The sequence below is a fragment of the Lemur catta genome, chromosome 1 (assembly GCF_020740605.2).
Source record: "Lemur catta isolate mLemCat1 chromosome 1, mLemCat1.pri, whole genome shotgun sequence".
In the NCBI taxonomy this organism is placed as follows: Eukaryota; Metazoa; Chordata; class Mammalia; order Primates; family Lemuridae; genus Lemur; species Lemur catta.
In genome coordinates, this window is record NC_059128.1 from 145,645,703 (window position 1) to 145,665,570 (window position 19,868).

A 19,868-nucleotide genomic window follows, 5' to 3' on the forward strand; every position below is an offset into this window, starting at 1 on the left:
CCAGGTGCTTTTCATTTGATATGGAAAAAAATAATCCCGTTTTGCTCCCCTATCTTTTCAGTAAGATTCCATTTTAACTAAGAATGCTTTTTGAGTGTATAATCTGATACCAAATAAAGAGTTTGTCCTTTTTTAACACTTTATCAGTAGGTGTTTTCTCATCATGGCATGACTACTTTCTTAAATAAATTGAACCAAGGGGATACTATTTTTCCTTTGCTAGCCAGAGAGATGGCTCCTTACTAACTTGATGTTTTACACTTGCCTATAAGCCATAGAAGTTTGGGTGGCTGGCACGTCGTTGGATGTTGCCATTGTGTTAAGCTGTCTTTCTGCTATCACTCCCTGAATTGTTCTATCAATTGTATATTGCTGAATAACAAAATAACCCCAAAATTTAGTGGCTTAAGACAACAAGCATTTATTTAGCTTATCATCTTGCAGGTCAGCAATTTTGTCTGGGCTGTTCTTATGGCCTTACGTGAACTCCTTCAAGTATCTGCAGTCTTTGCTGGGTTCTTTCACTTTTATGCAGCCTCAGTTTGGACAATTAGGATGATTTCTCTTTGTTCTATATTGCCTGTTATCTCTCAGCAGGCTATCGACTTGTTCACATGATAGAGGCCAGTGTCTTAAGAGAGCCAATAGACCTATACCAGGCTTCTTAGCACAAAAGATCACATCTACTGCATTCTATTGGTCATAGCAAGTCATGAAGCCAGGCCAGAATCACTTCTTGATGGGAAGAGCAGCAAAGTCACCTTGCAAAGCATGGGGATATCTGGAGGGCTGAAGAATTGTGGTTATTTTTGTGATCTACTGCAGCTGCAATTTCTGTATTCGGAAGCATCACCTGGTGCTGTTTTGTAGGACTCAGCAATGGCGATGGGCCCATTAGTGAGAGCGACGTTTTCAGGAAGGCCTTGGAGCATCTGGTGAAGTACATGAACTCAGGAAACCAGTTATTGCATCAAAACTTTCTGAAGCAAGAGGTAGTTCAGAGGTTCTTGTTCCTCCTTTCTTCTCTGCAAGGTAATGTTTTTCACAACATTCAGTTGTGTTAAAGATGATTTATGTCCATTGAAACTCTTTTCTAATAACTTTTTAAAAATTAATTTTTAAAAATAAAAGTAATGTATCTACATGTAAAACATTCAAACAGCACAGAATATTCTTCAGTGAAAAGTATATTATGTACTCCTGAACTTCAGTCTCTAAATCCCACCCCCGGTAACCTTTGTTACTAGTTTTTACTGTATCCTACTAGAGTTACTCTTTGTATATACTGTCATTTTTTAAATACCACAGATCTCTGTCTCTACTATAGATACTGGCTAATATTGGAAAATAAAGTTATTGTAGAATTGTTCCTTTTTTTCCATTGTGGGGAAATCAGGAAACTTCTAGAAAAGAACTTTGGCTGACAAAATTTAGATAATTAGGGAAGATTCCAGAAATCCTAAGTAGGTGAAATTTAGCATTTTTGAAATTGACATAAGGCTAAAATGTCTCAATTTTACAAAGAATGTATGAAGCCATGGCCAGAGGAACCAAAAATACTTTTCAGGGTATACAGCAGATAAAAGTATTTAAGGCTTGGAGTTTAGCATTTGGTGCCACCACTTACCAGATCTGTGACCTTGGGCCAATTAATTATCCTCTTTATGCTTCAGTCTCTTCATCCCCCCTGCCTTGGCTGGGGAACTTAAATCATAAGATAATGGATGCAGAGCACTTAGTCGAACATCCTGTGTATACAATGCTAATACTCATTAGCTGTTAGGGTAGGTTGAGATGAGGCTAGGTTGTCAGACTGGCCTTGCTTTCTTGGATAAGGATGGATCAAAGATAAATAGCACAAACCACAAAGATAGAAGACTCTAGGATGGTGCCACCTTGGGTGGGATCTATTAGATACAGACAACACGTGCAAACTATGTCTAGGGAGCCTTTGGTTTCATTTGCCTCGTGACCCATGAAGACTGTCTGTGTTTATCCTTAGGGTTGTGAAAATAAAACCTGATTTGTTGGTATTTGGTAAAAATCTCATAAAGCCCACAAGATGGGAATGCTACTTCTTGAATGTCCTTTTTGTCTTTGATCTGTGTTCCCATGCTTTCACTGTTTCTCTGTAGGGTATTGGTGTGGGTTCTTCTTTCTCTCACTTTGGCTAGGTTACTTTCCTTTTCCTCTCTATTCCCTATTTGTATCTTTACTGAAGCCCTTTTCCCCAACTCTCTTGCAGAGTTGAGTAGGTCTCTAATCTACCAGATTCTTCTTTTTTTCTCTCTTTACTTTTCTTCTTTCTCTCCTCTTTGTATCCTTAATTGGCCATAGAGTTGAATATTTTAGAGCTATTTCTACTGGAAGTGACAGACTCAAATGGCTTACATTGGCAAAAATCACTTTTTTGACTCTTATAATAGAAATGCCAGAGCTAGTTTCAAGTAAAGCTGGCTTCAGGTATCTAACCAATGTCACTAGGACACATTATCTCCCATCTTTCAACTCAGCTATCCTCTGGTTGTCTTCCATCTCAGACTTTCTGTGGAGATGAAAATGAGGATTCTAATTTATGACTTGCGCAGCATTTCCAGACTTGTGGCTCCATCTCTCTCTCAGCGGTTTAAATAAATATCATTGTTTTCACTTTTGATTACAGTGTGTACCTCTGAACCAATACCTGTGGTCAGGGGGATGGAGAGTCTTGATTGGCTTAGGTCCAAATTATGTGCTTCCCTGTCCCATCCTACCTTAACAGAGAGTGCTGGAGGGTGGGAGAGTGCTGTTACGAAAAGATGAGCAAATAGATCCTAGGGAACAAAAATTGCAAATGCCTATTTTAAAAGTTTGCCTTTTATACTTTTATTCTTATTCCTATTAAAATAAGATGATAGACTAGCCTACATTTAATGTTTTATTATTTTAAAATGAATATTTTGAATATTAAAATGAATATTCATTTTAGAAAACTTAGCAAAGGATGGGAAGCAAAAACTAGCAAATGCAAATCAAGTTGCTCTTGTTTAGGTAATCCTTGATTTCTCCCCTTCTGCTCTCCCTGCCTGCTTTCTTACTGGTAGTGTTGCCAGACAAAATACAGAATGCCCAGTTGAATTTGAATTTCAGAGAAGCAATGAATAATTTAGTATAAATATGTCCTAAATATTTCCTGTATATGCTTACATAAAAATTTTATTTGTTGTTCGTCTGAAATTCAAACTTAACTGGGATCTTATATCTTTATTTGTTAAATTTGACCATCTGCTTACTGAAGATCTATTTAAAAGTTTTCTACCCTTAAGATTAACCAGCATTATGAAATGGAATAATAGTTATGCTATCTCTGGACATCAAAGATCAGATGGAAACACTCATATATCGTGATAAAAATTAAGAATTCCAAGCAGTTTTAATAATTACATCCTTGTAGTATAGTTTGAAGTCTGGCAAATTAATACCTCCCATTTTGTTTTTGTTGCTTAAAATTACTTTTGCTAAATGGGGTCTTCTCTGGTTCCATACAAAGTGTAAAATTATTTTTTCTATATCTGTGAAAAACGATGTTGGTAATTTAATAGGGATTACATTGAATCTGTAGATCACTTTGAGCAGTACAGACATTTTAACAATGTTGATTCTTCCGATCCACGAGCATGGTATGGTTTTCCACCTATTTACATGCTCTGCGATTTCCTTCCTCAGTGTTTTGTAGTTCTCCCTATAGAGGTCCTTTACCTCCTTAGTTAAATGTATTCCTAGGTATTTTATTTTCTTTGTTGCTATTTTGAAGGGTATTGAGTCCTTAATTTGGTTCTCCATTTGACCATTATTGGCATATATGAATGCCTCTGATTTGTGTGTATTGATTTTGTATCCTGAGACTTTACTGAATTCATTGATCAATTCCAGGAGTCTCTTGGTTGAATCCTTGGGGTTTTCTAGATATAACATCATATCATCAGCAAAGAGTGAGAGTTTGATCTCTTCTGTCCCTATTTGGACTCCCTTGATTCTGCTCTCTTGTCTGATAGCTTTCACAAGGACTTCCAATACTATGTTGAAAAGTAATGGGGACAGTGGGCAGCCTTGTCTGGTTCCAGTTCGAAGTGGGAATGTTTTCAATTTTTCCCCATTTAGTATGATGTTGGCTGTGGGTTTCTCATATATGGCTTGTATCATTTTTAGATAGGCCCCGTCTATGCCTATTTTGTTAAGTGTTCTTATCATAAAAGGGTGTTGAATTTTATCAAATGCTTTTTCTGCATCTATTGAGAGGATCATATGGTCTTTATCTTTGCTTCTATTAATGTGGTGAATTACATTTACAGATTTGCGTATGTTAAACCATCCCTGCATCTCTGGGATGAAGCCCACTTGGTCGTGATGGATTATTTTTTTGATAAGCACTTGGATTTGATTTGCTAGGATTTTATTGAGAATTTTTACATCTATATTCATAAGGGATATTGGTCTGTAGTTTTCTTTTTTTTTTTTGCATCCTTTCCTGGTTTTGGTGTCAAAATTATGTTGGCTTGGTAAAATGTGTTGGGGAGGATCCCATCCTTCTCGGTGTTGGAGAATAGTTTATGTAGGATGGGCACCAGTTCTTCGTTGTAGGTATGGTAAAATTCAGGTGTGAACCCATCTGGTCCAGGGCTTTTCTTTTTGGGAAGGTTTTTTATTGCTATTTCAATTTCAGATCTAGATATTGGTCTATTCAGGAATTCTATTTCTTCCTGGTTGAGCCTGGAAAGGCTGTGTGTTTCTAAAAATTTGTCCATTTCCTCCACATTTTCCAATTTGTGTGCATAAAGATTTTTGTAGAATTCATAGATGATATCATGTATCTCTGTGGCATCGGTCGTGATTTCTCCTTTCACGTTCCTGATGGAGGTTATTAGAGATTTTTCTTTCCTGCTCTTGGTTAGTCTTGCCAGAGGTGTGTCTATTTTGTTTATCTTTTCAAAGAACCAACTTTTTGACTTATTAATCTCCCTTAGGGATTTTTTGTTGTCCTTTTCATTTAGTTCTGATATGATCTTAATAATTTCTCTCCTGCTGGGTTTGGGGTCGGTCTGTTCTTCCTTTTCCAGCTCTTTGTGTCTATTCATTAGATTGTCTATTTGTAAGTTTTCTGTCTTTTTGATATAGGCATTTATGGAAATAAATTTTCCTCTCAGGACTGCTTTAGCTGTGTCCCACAGATTTTGATAAGTTGTGTCTCCTTTGTCGTTTAATTCAAAGAATCTTTTGATTTCCATCTTGATTTCTTCATTGATAAAATAATTGTTCAGGAGAAGGTTGTTTAGCTTCCATGACTTTGAGTAGGAATGAGAATTTCTGTTAGGGTTCATTATTACTTTTATTCCGCTGTGATCTGAGAAGATGCATGGTATAATTTCTATTTTTTTAAATTTTTTAAGACATACTTTATGTCCTAGGATATGGTCAATCTTGGAGAATGTCCCATGAGCTGATGAGAAGAAAGTGTATTCAGTGGATTTTGGGTAGAATGTCCTGTAGATGTCAGTCAGGCCCATTTGTTCTAGCATTCTATTTAAGTCCATTATTTCTTTGTTTATTTTTTGTTTGGAGGATCTGTCCTGTACTGTCAGCATCGTGTTAAAGTCTGGGGCTATTATAGTATTGTTATCTATTGTTTTGTTCAGATTAAGTAGGGTTTGCTTTATGAATCTGGGTACACCTAAGTTGGGTGCAGACCAGTGGAACAGAACAGAAAATCCAAATATAAAACTATCCTCATATAGCCATCTAATCTTCGACAAAGCAGACAAAAACATACTCTGGGGAAAAGATTCCTTATTCAATAAATGGTGCTTGGAAAACTGGATAGCCACATGTAGAAGACTAAAACAGGACCCACAGCTTTCACCTCTCACAAAAATCAAATCATGGTGGATAACAGACTTAAACCTTAGGTGGGAAACTATTAGAATTCTAGAAGAAAATGTAGGAAAGACTCTTACATACATTGGCCTAGGCAAAGAATTTATGAAGAAGTCCCCTAAGGCAATCACAGCAACAACAAAAATAAATAAATGGGACCTGCTTAAATTAAAAAGCTTCTGCACAGCCAAAGAAACAGTCACGAGAGTAAACAGACAATGTACAGAATGGGAAAAAATTTTTGCATACTACACATCAGATAAAGGACTGATAACAAGAATCTATTTAGAACTCAGGAAAGTCAGTAAGAAAAAATCAAACAACCCTATCAAAAAGTGGGCAAAGGACATGAATAGAAATTTTTCAAAAGAAGATATAAGAATGGCTAACAAACATATGAAAAAATGTTCAACATCTTTAATCATCAGGGAAATCCAAATCAAAACCACAGTGAGATATCACTTAATTCCAGTGAGAATGGCCTTTATCAAAAAGTCCCAAAACAACACATGTTGGCGTGGAAGCGGAGAGACAGGAACACTCATACACTGCTGGTGGGACTGTAAACTAGTACAGCCCTGTAGAAAGCAATATGGAGATACCTTAAACAGATTCAAGTAGACCTACCATTCGATCCAGCAATCCCATTATTGGGCATCTACCCCGAAGAACAAAAGTCATTCTATAAAAAAGACACCTGCACCCGAATGTTTATAGCAGGACAATTCACAATTGCAAAGATGTGGAAACAACCCAAATGGCCATCAATTCATGAATGGATTAGTAAAATGTGGTATATGTATACCATGGAGTATTATTCAGCTATTAGAAATAACGGTGATATGGCATCTCTTTGGTTCTCCTGGAGAGAGTTGGAACCCATTCTATTAAGTGAAGTATCCCAAGAATGGAAAAGTAAGCACCACATGTACTCACCAGCAAATTGGTTTCCCTGATCATCACCTAAGTGCACATTTGGGAATAACACCAATTGGGTATCGGACAGAGGTAGGGGCTGGGGGGAGGGGATGGGTGTATATCCACTTGATGAGTGGGATGCACACTGTCTGGGGAATGGACACGCTTGAAGTTCTGACTGGAGGAGATGGGTGTGGGGGGAGGGGATGGGTGTATACCTACGTGATGAGTGCGATGTGCACTGTCTAGGGAATGGACACACTTGAAGTTCTGACTCGGGGGGATGGGGGTGGGGGGCAGGATGGGTGTATACCTACATGATGAGTGCAATGTGCACTATCTAGGGAATGGACACGCTTGAAGCTCAGACTCGGGGGGATGGGGGGACATGGGCAATATATATAACCTGAACTTTTGTACCCCCGTAATAAGCTGAAAAAAAATTAATAATTGAGGGGTAAACCACCCCCTAACCATTAACCTTCAACTCTCAACTTTTTAATTATTCTGTAGTATCTCACTGTATTTCAGTGTTTATTAAACAGGACACACTGTTAATATACAAAATTTAAGTCAGGCTTTTGCCCTTTTGATCTCAATAGAATACCTGAAACTCAAATATTCTGCCTTAAGGCACAATTATCATCTGCTGTCCCCTTGGGCAGGGCTCTGTACTCTTTATAGGGCATTTCTAACTTTTTCAAAAGGTCTCAAGGTCAGTGCTTACACTGATGTTCACAAGTGGTTACCTAGCATGCCCAAAGTAATTAATTATTTGTTTATATTTTCCTCAGTGCTTAAAAATACTGACCTATAATCCATGTTAATTATGTGTGGATGTAGTTGAGGGAGGAAGAGAAATTATATGAATATTTTTGGAGTGTGGTTTATTTTTATTTTTAAAGAAATTCCTCGTGACCTGGTCTGTGACATTAATCGAGACTGTGCCAACACCTTAATCAAGTTCTTACTGGAAAAACAGAAATGGCCAGAAGTGCTTCTGCTACTGACTGGCAAAGTAAGCGGGAAGCCACCACTCCGAGATTGCCTCATCAAAGACTGCAACTTGTCAGACATAGACATCTGTACCATCATCCCCCACCTCAGCGCCTGGGACAAGCGAAAGACTCAGCTCCTGAGCTGCCTGATAGACTGTGGAGGTGAGAATGACTAGATGATAAGCACTGGAGAATTGTCTAACGTGTCCAGACAGGGGAGTCCAGGCCACTGCCTGCCTTTCCTCTGCTTTTGGAGACACCATGACTTTCTACCTCATTCTATCATCTGTATCTTCTTGTTTTGAAACAATAGTGGAGGTTACTGCCCCATGAGTGAGTTGCCCCATAGGAACTCTGCATTTTTGTGAATTCCAGTTACTCCCCTTCTCCCCTCCACTTCCCTTTTTTTTTTGTATGAAGAAATCAGGTATGTGGATGGTCCTGGGCTGTTTTACCCCACAGCGGTCATCTCCTCCTGACCTCTGGCTAGACTTTTCCTTGCATGGGATATGCTGTGTGTATCCTTGTCAACTCTTGTGGCATTCTTTTCTAATCAACAGTTTAGGATTGGAGATGCTTGATTTTAAAGAAACAGCCAAATAATTGGTGGGTGGAAGCATCTGCTGCTTTAAACAGAACAGTCCTACATGGCTGGGTGCGTGTCTGGAGTGTGCAGACATCTTGCTTGATTGGTTTTATTTTCAAACTAATTAGAAACACTAACTTTCTCCCACCCCATCCCTCACACCTCCACTAATGCCACTACAAACTGTGCGGCCCTGGGCAGGCTATTTATGCCTTTATCGCCTCATTTGTAAAATAGGAATGATGGTAGTCCCTCTTTCTTAGGCTTGTTTTGAATATTAAATGAGTCAATGTATGCAGGCTTTTGAAATGGTACCTTGGCTGTGTGGTTTTCTGCTTGCTCTGCTCTGTAAGGGGAAATGGCCTTCATAAGGAGCAATAGCACATTGGTCCTCAGTCCTCGAAGTGCCATACACAGTGCAGAGCCTTTCTGTGTTGCTTCCACCCACAGGCTTCAGAAGGTAGACGGAGTGCCTTCTCCAATTCATTTCTTCAAACCTCTTTATTACATGGCATGTTACTTCCTTTGCCTGGAAACTACAGCTGCTTTGGAATTCCTGTTTTATTCCTTGATTCAGTGAGCACTTATAGAGCACCTCCCAGGATCAGTTGCTAGGAACCGAGTCCACAGAGGTGAATGTACAGCTGCTGGAGGCGTGTGCAGGAGGGCTGCAGGTCTGCAGTGGTGGGTCTGCCTTCTGGTGATGGTCAGGGAGCCTCAGTGCAGAGAGGCTGTGTGGACTGAGCTAATAGGAAGGTGATGTGGGGGTGGAAAGTCATCAGGGAAGATGGAAGTTGTTGAGGGTAGGAGCAAGGGTGTAGGAGCAAGGGTCCTCATACCAGTTGTGTCAGGTATGGTGTTAGGCAAGCACTGGGGTTTTAGTTATTCTCATGTCCTGTCCTCACTGCAGGGCAATGCTGATGGTCCGAACTATGCTCTTGTGGTGGGACAAGATGGGGAGCTGGAGAGGTGGTGGGGCATGGCCCCCACACAGGGCACTTGAAGGATCTGGGCTCTGGGAAGCCTTTGTCTCCCAGAAAGTGTGGTGGTCAGAGGGTCTTGAAAGTCAGGTCTGTATCAACTCTTCCCTTGTAACTGAATGGCCGAAGTGGCCCCTCCCTCATCAGGCAAGCTAGGCTGTGCCTCCTCACAGGGGTGTCGCTCACAGTGCCCTTCCCTTCTGCCCTCTCCCAGCCTTGCCCGAGGGTCTCCAGGAGAGCCAGGAGAGACCGCTTGCCATGTGCCTGAAACGCAAGGACTTCGAGTTGGCTTTTCTTCTCCTGACCAAGGGTGCAGACGCCCGTGGTATTTCTCTAACAGAAGGTGATACTCCTTTGCATGCAGCACTCTACATCTTTCTAGATATCAAAGGTAAGCCTTTGTTTTATAAGTGCTCTTTTTCTTGAAGGGGAAGCTGGATATTAGAACTGATGCTATGCTTTTTGGTCTTTCCTTTTGAGAAAACAAATGATCTGAAAAAGGCCCACATCTCCTGGCCTTCACCTGTATCGTGATGGGAAGCAGTGACCATCATGGTGAATGGTGAGGGTGGGCTGATTAGAATTCTTAAGTCCCAAAGTTGGCCTTTGATAGCTGACAAATACTTTCTGTTTACACCATTTTCAAGAATCCTGACATAAAGGATCTTGCCAGAATATTACAAGGCTATTTCAGGAGGTACTATTAACATTTGGGCTGGATAATTCTTTGTTGTAAGGGGCTATCTTGTGCATTGTAGGATATTTAGCAGTATGCCTGATCTCTACCTGCTAGCTCTCAGTGGCACCACCCTGGTTATAATAACCAGAAATGTTTTCAGACATTGCCAAATGTCCCCTGGGGAGCAAATTGCCCTTGTTTGAGAACCATTGTGTTATTTAATGGGTATCAGATATTTTGGGGAGTCTAGAGTTCTGAGATGCCACAGGCTGGCATGTCTCTCAAACCCAGGGTCTGTTCTCCTCCAAGAAGAGTGGCTCAGCACTCACAGCGTTTTGTTTGTGTCTTTTAGCTGACATCGGTTTTAGCTTTCTTAGTCACCTGTTGGATCTGTTCTGGTTCAATCCCACCGAATTTTACTACCTCAACCCCAACATCCAGGATAGCAATGGGAATACGCTGATGCACATCCTCTTTCAGAAAGGCATGCTGAAACGCACAAAGAAGCTGATAGACCTGCTGGTAAAGTTTGACATCAACTTCAACCTGAAGAACAAAGAGGGCAAAGATGCACGGCACCGGATTAAAAAGACCGACTCTTTGCTCTTGGCCTGGAACAAAGCTCTGATGGAAAGCAGGCGGAGAGGCCGACAGGACTCTGCTGCTCACCTGGGGAAACTCTCAAGGTCTGCTGCCCCTGGTCAGATGTCTCAGCTTAAGTCCCAAGGTTCATTCAAATCACTGCCATGCAACACCACTTTCAGAACCTTATCTGAAGGAGGTATAGTCCTTGACAGCTGGGAGACTTTCCCAGATGCCCAGGTGACTAGGAAGGAGCCGCATTGTCTGAGAGATCGCCTTGTGCAGGATATCATGGTTTTGATTCAGAAGGTTGAAGTGGATACATCTGTCCCAGAGGACTGTCCCCAGTGCTCTGAGCCACTGGAGGCAAGAGCTGGCATGGAAGGAAAGAAAGATGAGCTCCAGCAAACCCTGGATGCTGGAGGCTCTGACTGTAATGGGCACAATCCTGCTGTGCCTGAGGCAGGGGAAGGACATGGTCAGGCTGGCCTTGGGGCCTCGCAGCTCATTCCTGCTGGTAACAGACAGAGGGAGGGCAGTGATGATCAGGGTGACTGGAGCATGCAGGAGATCGAGGCTTGCCTCCAGGACTTTGATAACATGACCTGGGAGATTGAGTGCACTTCAGAAATGCTGAAGAAGCTGTCCAGTAAGGTCATGACCAAGGTCATAAAGAAGAAAATTATCCTTGCTATTCAGCAGCTGGGGAATGGTGAGTGGACCCAGGGCCTGCAGAAGCGATTGAAGCACCTGAAAGGAAGCATCCAGCTCTTTGAAGCTAAGCTGGACAAAGGAGCCCGGATGCTGTGGGAGCTCGCTATCGACTTCTCCCCTCGATGCAGTGAGAAGCCAGAGAAGATCGTTGCTACAGAGTGGAACACAGACTCTATGGAGAAGTCGGGGCGAGTCTACACAGAAATCATCCGGATTTGGGACATCGTCTTAGATCACTGCAAACTGGCAGATTCCATCAGGGCTATTTGCAGTGCCTACAACCGGGGCTTGTCCTGTGTCCTGAGGAAGAAGCTGAAAGGTATCAATAAAGGCCAGGTGTCAGCTAACATGAAAATCCAAAAGCGTATACCCCGCTGCTATGTGGAGGACACAGAGGCAGAGAAGAGCAGGGAGCATGCCGATCCTGAGTACTTTCCCCCAGCCAGTGCAGTGGAGACAGAGTATAACATCATGAAGTTCCACAGCTTCAGCACCAACATGGCCTTCAACATCCTCAATGACATGACAGCGATGGTGGAGTACCCCTTCCGGGTGGGTGAGCTGGAGTATGCGGTGATTGACCTCAACCCCAGGCCACTGGAGCCCATCATCCTCATTGGGCGGAGTGGCACTGGGAAGACAACCTGCTGCTTATACAGGTTGTGGAAGAAATTCCACATTTACTGGGAAAAGGCTGAGCAGGCAGGCAGCCCGTTACTGGACAAACAGATCTTGCCAAAGAGAAAGTTGGAAGTGGAACCTGGAAAAGAGGGTCCAGGTGGGGAGGAGGAGGAAGAGGATGAGGAAGAGGAAGTTTCCATCAAAGAGAAAACAGTAGACAGCATAGATGAGGAACAGGAGAGCAAAGCCTGTGCTGGGGGAGCTGGTATGGAGCCAGTGGGGGTCAGCCAAGCAGCAGAAGTATGTGCACCAGGACATCCCCAGCAGCTGGAGCATTTACATCAGATCTTCGTGACCAAGAACCACGTCCTGTGCCAGGAGGTACAAAGGAATTTCATTGAGCTTTCCAAGTCTACCAAGGCTACTAGTCACTACAGACCACTGGAACCTAACATTCACAAACTGCAGGACCTGAGGGATGAGAACTTTCCTCTGTTTGTCACTTCAAAACAGCTGCTCCTCCTGCTTGATGCTTCTCTGCCAAAACCATTTTTCCTGAGAAATGAAGATGGAAGCTTGAAAAGAACCATTGTAGGATGGTCCACTCAGGAAGAGTTGCCCATTCCCAATTGGCAAGAGGACGAGGAAGAGGCTGAGGTGGACGGGGACTACAGTGAGGAGGATAAAGCTGCAGAAATGCGAGCAGGTGACAGCGATCCCCGGGTGTACGTGACGTTTGAGGTGTTCACCAATGAAATATGGCCCAAAATGGTCAAAGGGAAGACCTCCTACAACCCTGCACTGATTTGGAAAGAAATAAAATCTTTTTTGAAGGGTTCTTTTGAGGCCCTCAGCTGTCCCCAGGGGAGACTCACTGAAGAAGCATATAAGAAATTAGGGAGGAAACGGTCCCCCAATTTCAAGGAAGACCGGAGCAAAATCTATAGTCTTTTTTGTGTATATCAGCAAATCAGATCCCAGAAAGGTTATTTTGATGAAGAAGATGTTCTGTATAACCTGTCCCGGAGGCTATCCAAGCTCAAAGTACTCCCATGGTCCATCCACGAGCTCTACGGTGATGAGATTCAGGACTTTACTCAAGCTGAGCTAGCACTGCTGATGAAATGCATCAACGACCCCAATGCCATGTTCCTCACCGGGGACACGGCCCAGAGCATCATGAAGGGTGTGGCCTTCCGCTTCAGTGATCTGCGCTCTCTGTTCCACTACGCCAGCAGAAACACCGTAGACAAGCGGTGTGCTGTCCGGAAGCCCAAGAAGATCCACCAGCTGTACCAGAATTACAGGTCCCACTCGGGTAGGTCCAGGCCTTGGGCTTGCTTACTGGTGGTGCTTTGGCACAGACCTTGGGCTACTTTTGAAGCTGCAGGCTAATTCTTGTTAGGTTTTTGCAGCTGAAGTAAGGGTAGTATTTTGGGGTTTGTTAGTAAATATAGTCATCAACAAGCTATCTTATGATTTTGCTACTGCTCATTCCTAAGTTGATAATTCAATCTATGTTTGGGTAGAAACGGAGCTTTAAGTAATTCTATCTTAAGGAGCTTGCCGTGACATGAAAACATTTCAAGGGAACACTTAAACTGCTTGAGAACTTTTGTTTAAAAACTTTGGAAATACTTGCTTATTCTATATAAAGTAATATACCAGTTACAAGTCATTAATTTTTAAAGCAGCTTTTCTCCCAAGGTTAAACAAAACAAAGGGGGTCGGGAGATAGTGGGAGCTAACACACACTCAGGTGCTTTCAATTTATATATCAGTTATGCCCCTTCTCTGTGCCAGGCATGATGCTAAGCAGTTTACATATAGCACCTGTGCTTAATCTTCACACCAACCCTACAGGGTAGGCATCAGTCCCATTTTACAAAGGAGGGAAGTGAGGCACAAAGGGTTTAAATAACATGGTACCAATGCCAGAATATTTTCATTATAGTTTATAGATACTAATAAATTCACCTCCTATGTCCTACAAGTAGCCATGATCAATATGGAGTATTATTTTATATATTTAGAAACTATTTAATGGGATCATGCCTGACATATCCTTCTGTAACTGTGGATTTTTGCCTAATGTTTTTTGGGATTTCATAAACATATTGATAATGTGGAACTCTAATCCATACGTTGAGACTCACATAGCAAAAAATTCACCGATTTGAAACGCACAATTTAGTAGTTTTTAGTATATTCACAAGGTTGTGCAACCATCATTGTTATCTAATTCCAGAACATTTTCACCACCCCCAAAAAACCCCATAATCACTATTCATTGCCCCCCTCTTCCCACTCTATGGCAATGACTCATCTTTCTGTTTCTATGGATTTTCCTATTGTGGACATATCATAGGAATGGAATCATACACTATGTGGCCTTTGTGTCTGGTTTCTTGCACTTAGCATAATGTTTATAAGGTTTATCCACGTTATAGCATGTGTTAGCACTTCATTCCTTTCTATGATTGAACTGTTGTGATTTTATCAAAATGACTTATCTAGTCCCCTAGAAGGACATTTAAGTGGATTCCAGTTTTTCCACTGCAGTGAACACTTTCATGCCCTTTTCTGATTCTTCCATTAATGTAGCTAGATCTTTGGCCCTTGCTAGCTGTTGATGGGGAGGGGACCACAATACCAGTTGATTTGCTTAGGTTCAGCGGTTTCCACTTGTGCTCATGATTGCTTTATATTATATACTTTTAATAATAGTAGTATTGGATAGTAAAATATATCTTTACTGTTTGATAATAGCAATGGGGACACACAGGCCCATTTCATGGTGTTCTACCTAGACCATTGTGTTTTATTGGATATTAGGCAAAGGGCACATGGCCTCTAAGAGTAGTGGAGAGACCCAGGAAGATCTGTATTCAATCCAGCTTCAAATTCCATCACTTGGAGGCGTTCATTAACTTATCAGACCTCGGAATCCATTTGTAAAAGTGAAATTGTCTCATTAGTGTCATGGAGTTGTTGTGAGGATTTGTTTTGGGGGGATTAAACAGGATGATTTTTATGAAGGCACCTATTTTATGGTAGGCATTCAGTGAATGTCACTATCAGTATCACTTTAGGTTTAGAGAAGGCATGGGACCCAGGGAGAAAAGGTCTTTGGAAAATCTCTCCTGCTCTGACAATTTTTCTTAGTGTAGTCCTCTCTCAACTGGGTATAAACCTGATAGAAAAGGGTTGACAGAGGCCTTGGTTGCTGTCCCCGGCTAATATTCAGCACTGCTGTTACCATGGCAATGTTGCTTCCTGTGCTGTAAGCACCAATGAGAAGGGGACAGGGTAATTCTTGTTTTCTTACCATAGGTTATAATAGCCCCTTATATGAGGTCTAATTGTTTAGTTTACATTTCTGCTTTGACTCTTCTTTGTGAGGTAATTTTCTCTAATATGAATATAGGTTGGGAATGAGATCCCACAAAACCCTCTGAGCACAGCAGCACATCTCTGCCTTCACCCATCGCACCCATAGTAGTGTGGCTTGGGGCTACAGTGATAATCCAGTGGAAACTGGAAATAGTCTTGTAGTCATACATCCTGTCATATATCCCCCAAATCTGGTTCTCAGAAAAAAACCCAAAACCATCCCCCACCCCCAAAATAACCGAAAAACTCAGCCATGTTATACAATGTCTGACATAGGTTTTCTGTTTTATCCCAGGAATCCTCAATCTGGCATCTGGAGTAGTAGACTTACTTCAGTTCTATTTCCCAGAATCTTTTGATCGCCTTCCAAGGGATTCTGGCCTCTTTGATGGTCCCAAACCAACTGTCCTAGAGTCTTGTAGTGTAAGTGACTTGGCAATTTTGCTACGAGGGAATAAAAGGAAAACCCAGCCCATTGAATTTGGAGCCCACCAGGTAAACTTCTTCGGATTGTATATTTTGAAATCAAAGGCAGTTTGCAATTGAAAAAAGGTTTGAGAATAGCCTTATTCCACAAGATAGAATTCAATAGCCCCTCTGGAATGGGTGAGTTCCAGAGATGGGTGAGGGAATAATTGTTTTATTATTTCCATTGGTCTGGCTGACCAAGTTCATGCTGACCATTTCTCTTTAAAGACATTACCTGTCTTCTGTAGAAACAGTTTGAACTTTACCAGGTTTTTGTTTGTGGAATTTGATGTTCTTTTGTTTTGTTTTGTTTTGTTTTTCTTCAGGTAATCCTTGTAGCCAATGAAATGGCAAAAGAGAATATTCCAGAAGAGCTAGGGTTAGCCCTTGTGCTAACAGTTTATGAAGCAAAAGGCTTAGAATTTGACGATGTCCTCCTTTACAACTTTTTTACTGATTCTGAGGTATGTTACACTGAATTTTTTTCACACAGAGGATGTATATGTGATCTGAACTTCCACTCTGGGCACAAGAATTTGGAGCTGAGGATAAGAGAGTTTGTCACAGGTGCCGGCTTGTATTTTGGAACATCATCCATTTAGTGTGGGGTTTTGTATATTTAGCTGTGGGTTTTGACAGTGGCTATTGGTTGTTTCACAGAGTGTCATGGACTGGTTCTCCCTGTGCCCTCCCCTTCTCTGGCTCTCTTCTATTTGTCTTTATGGAATTCCTACACCCAAGTGCCAGTATCCAGTTTTCATTAGCCACTGTTATCCTTGGCTCCCAGGAATGCCCAAGTTGGATCAAGCTCTAAGGAGAGCCTTACAAGTGAAGGCAAGGTTAGCAATGTCCACCCTTTGAGGACAGAACCGGGCAAGGTCAGTACATAGACAGAGACAACTCCAGGAAGCCAAATGAAGCTTGGTTCCTACCCTCTGGATCAGGTAATCTGGGGGCTGCCTCACATGGGAGCCCCCTCTGGCATGGCTTCCCTACCACTGCTTGCAGCCCACACAGATGATGGCAGAGAAAGTGTCCCCAGATCGACCCCCAGTGACTTCTGTGTTGGCCTGTTGCTTTCACTCGGCTCCTGAGTCCTTGTGATGGGTTTTCTCCACAAGCTTAGTGCATTATGGGTAGATCTACCAACTCAAGGCCATTGTCATGGGTTCTCTAGCCACTGGTTTCTTTGTACCACTGTCTTTTGGTGGGACTCAGGCTGGCTGCTGACTGTGCTGTGGGATCTTCTTTGGGGACTTAGCTGGCTGTGTCCTGGCTCTGTTGCAGACTTCCAGTGCACACGGTGTGTGCTTGAAGGGGTTATTTTATACCAAGGTCAGGAGCACTGTTGGCTTTGACACCTTAATATCTGCCCCAGAACTGAGCCTTTAAATATAGTCCTTACTTTTTTTTTTGGTCATTTTTTAATGTCATATTTGCCTTAATAAAACATATGACTAATATTGCTATGGGTGCTTTACAGTACTTTTTGAATGTATTGTCTCACTTCACTAACCCTCTGAGGTTATATGTCTTTTTATTACTCTCACTCTATAGATAAAGCAGAAGGTCATTGAGGTTAAGTAAATTGCCCATAGTCATAATGTAGGTGGCAGAGCCTGGAGATAAACTTAGATGCTTCGAGTTTCCATTGTCCTCCCATCCTTTTAAAGCCTTGCATGTGAATTGGCTTCTAGAACCTTCCACAATGAGCATATTATTACCATTTCTTATGTACATTCCTTTTCTGTTAAATTTTGCTAATAAAATCAGATGCATACTCATTAACCCTGGGACCATTTTTAATTTCTCAAGACTAACTTTTTTTTCTAATAATAAATTCCATCAGTCATGGTTGGACTGAGGCTCTCCTAAAAGAGGGAAAGGTAATACTTTGTTATTCTTGTCCTTTATTAAGTGCCAATTACATGCTTGTGCCAGTAAGATGCTCAAGGAGCTCTAGACTTAAGGATCTGTAACTTGTGGTTGGCTCTGTTTGTAAAAGAAAAATCCAGTTATTCTGTCTTACCTTGATCCTGGAAATGGCAAAAGCTTGAACATCTTAACCCTATGCTCCCACCAATGGCTCACTGAGTTGCATGAAATTAAAACAATCTCAAACTGAATTTTTTATTAACATCCGCTTCATCCCATGTACAATAAAAAGACTTTTGATGTGGTGCTTTCCAGCGTTAATGTGATCATGTGTTCCCTGGCACAATGTACACCTTTGTTTTATTATTTACAACCTGCAGACCAAAAGGAGTCAGCAAATGAGAAGAAATGCTTTAATAGAAGGAGAGGAAAGACAGATCACATATATCCCCAGCCTCCGTGGTCTGGCTGCTTATATGGGGCTATTTTCCAGTGACTGGTTGAAAGCTGCTGAACAGTAATTGCTATTTGACCATGGGGAACTGTGGGGAGCTTCTCTCTCATTCCTTGGCCTCTTTTCCCACCTCTTGTTTATGTTAACAGGCAAGCACTCTATTTGAAGCAGCTGTTTCCTGGGCTTATGTGTGGGAGGGTAGGGTTGGGGGTCCTTGTTGCCCTGGTTCGTGATTCTTCTCTCTGGAGGATTTATTGTTACCTGTTCAACCACATGGTCACCAGAGCCATCTTTTGAGTTGGAATGGCTACACCAAACCCTTCTCTTATAGGATGTTGCCTCATCTTTGGGGGAGAGAGACAGTCATTCTTACAGCCATCCTCAAACTGTCCTCCTGTGGGGACGTGGAAGGGTGACTGCCATTTATAATCTCTGCTTCAGTGGAATTCCTTTCTTTCACATTCATGTGTGAATGGGACCGGAGGGACTTTGAAAACCACAACCTTTATGGGTTGTCTGACTTAGAGCACAGGCCCGACAAAGGTAGGCTTGCTAGTAAAATCTAAGCCTTTCCCGTCATGATTGTTGGTCCCAAGAGAAGAAGCTGGAAGACTTTTAAATGCTGCTGCTTTTATTGCCACAATTGCTGCAGGCCTGTATCTTTGCTACAAATACATGTGTTCCCTCCTAAAGGGCGTCAACTTGAAAATGAAATGTGTTTGTTTCATGGAAGCAGGTCAGTCATGTGCCATCTGAGCAGCTTTTGCTTTTCTTTCAGCAGTTTTAAAATACAATGTGCTTCCCAAGGTCAGCCAGTGTGTACCTCATGCTGCCTGCCAGGAGGATCCTTTCAATTGTCAAGTACTTGTGTCTTCTGCCTACTTTCCTTGGCAAACAATTTTGTTGTCTATTTAGCTTCACAAAGAGGATAGTCATAAACATGTCCTAAAGATTTTTTTTAAACCTTCCACTACTTAAATGATTTCACGATTAATATCTTTTTTCAGAACATGGGAATTAATTTCATAATTGATTAGTAGCATAACCATTCCTATTTAATAGACAGTATTTAAGGAATTTAACCCAATTTACATAGTTCAAGTTATGGAGTAACTTAAAACAGGTAATCAATTGTATCCCTGCTTTGTAAAAAGACAAGTAAAGATTAGAAGAGTTAACTAGCTTGCTCTCACAAGACACAGGAAAGTATGAAATTTGAAATTTCTTAGGAATTTTTAATTCTAAATACTGCATGTAATGTGGATACTTCACCTTTACCAAGGTCTGCAAACCAAGCCTTCTGGCCAAATCTACCCCACTGCCTGTTTTTGTAGTTTTTACATTTTTAAATGGTTGGGAAAAAATCCAAAGGAGAATAATATTTCATGGCACATGAAAATTATTTGAAATTCAATTTAGCATTTCCAAACAAAGTTTTATTGGAACACGGCATACTTATTTATTTATGGACTGTGGCTACTTTAGCACTACAATGGCAGAGTTGAGTAGTTGCAAGAAAGACTATGTGATCTGCAATGCCAGAAATATTTATTATCTGACCCTTTATCGAAAAAATTTAGCAACCCTTGGTCTACACAGTCACTTTGATTTTGGGGTTTGGATAAAGGGAAAAATGGGGACAATATCACCTATTTATCATTGTACTAGACATTTGACATTATCTCTTTTT

The 19,868-nt window shown here is 41.5% G+C and overlaps 1 protein-coding gene across 1 annotated transcript in view; it reads left to right on the forward strand.

Annotated features, from left to right (window-relative positions):
- Window positions 1-19,868, forward strand: part of TRANK1 (tetratricopeptide repeat and ankyrin repeat containing 1) — a 76,924-nt gene that overhangs the window by 35,315 nt on the left and 21,741 nt on the right. Inside the window, exons 9-14 of the mRNA XM_045537044.1 lie at window positions 871-1,032; window positions 7,734-7,988; window positions 9,607-9,783; window positions 10,424-13,306; window positions 15,677-15,876; window positions 16,176-16,313. Coding sequence (XP_045393000.1) covers window positions 871-1,032; window positions 7,734-7,988; window positions 9,607-9,783; window positions 10,424-13,306; window positions 15,677-15,876; window positions 16,176-16,313 — 3,815 coding nt within the window. The remainder of the gene's footprint in view (window positions 1-870; window positions 1,033-7,733; window positions 7,989-9,606; window positions 9,784-10,423; window positions 13,307-15,676; window positions 15,877-16,175; window positions 16,314-19,868) is intronic.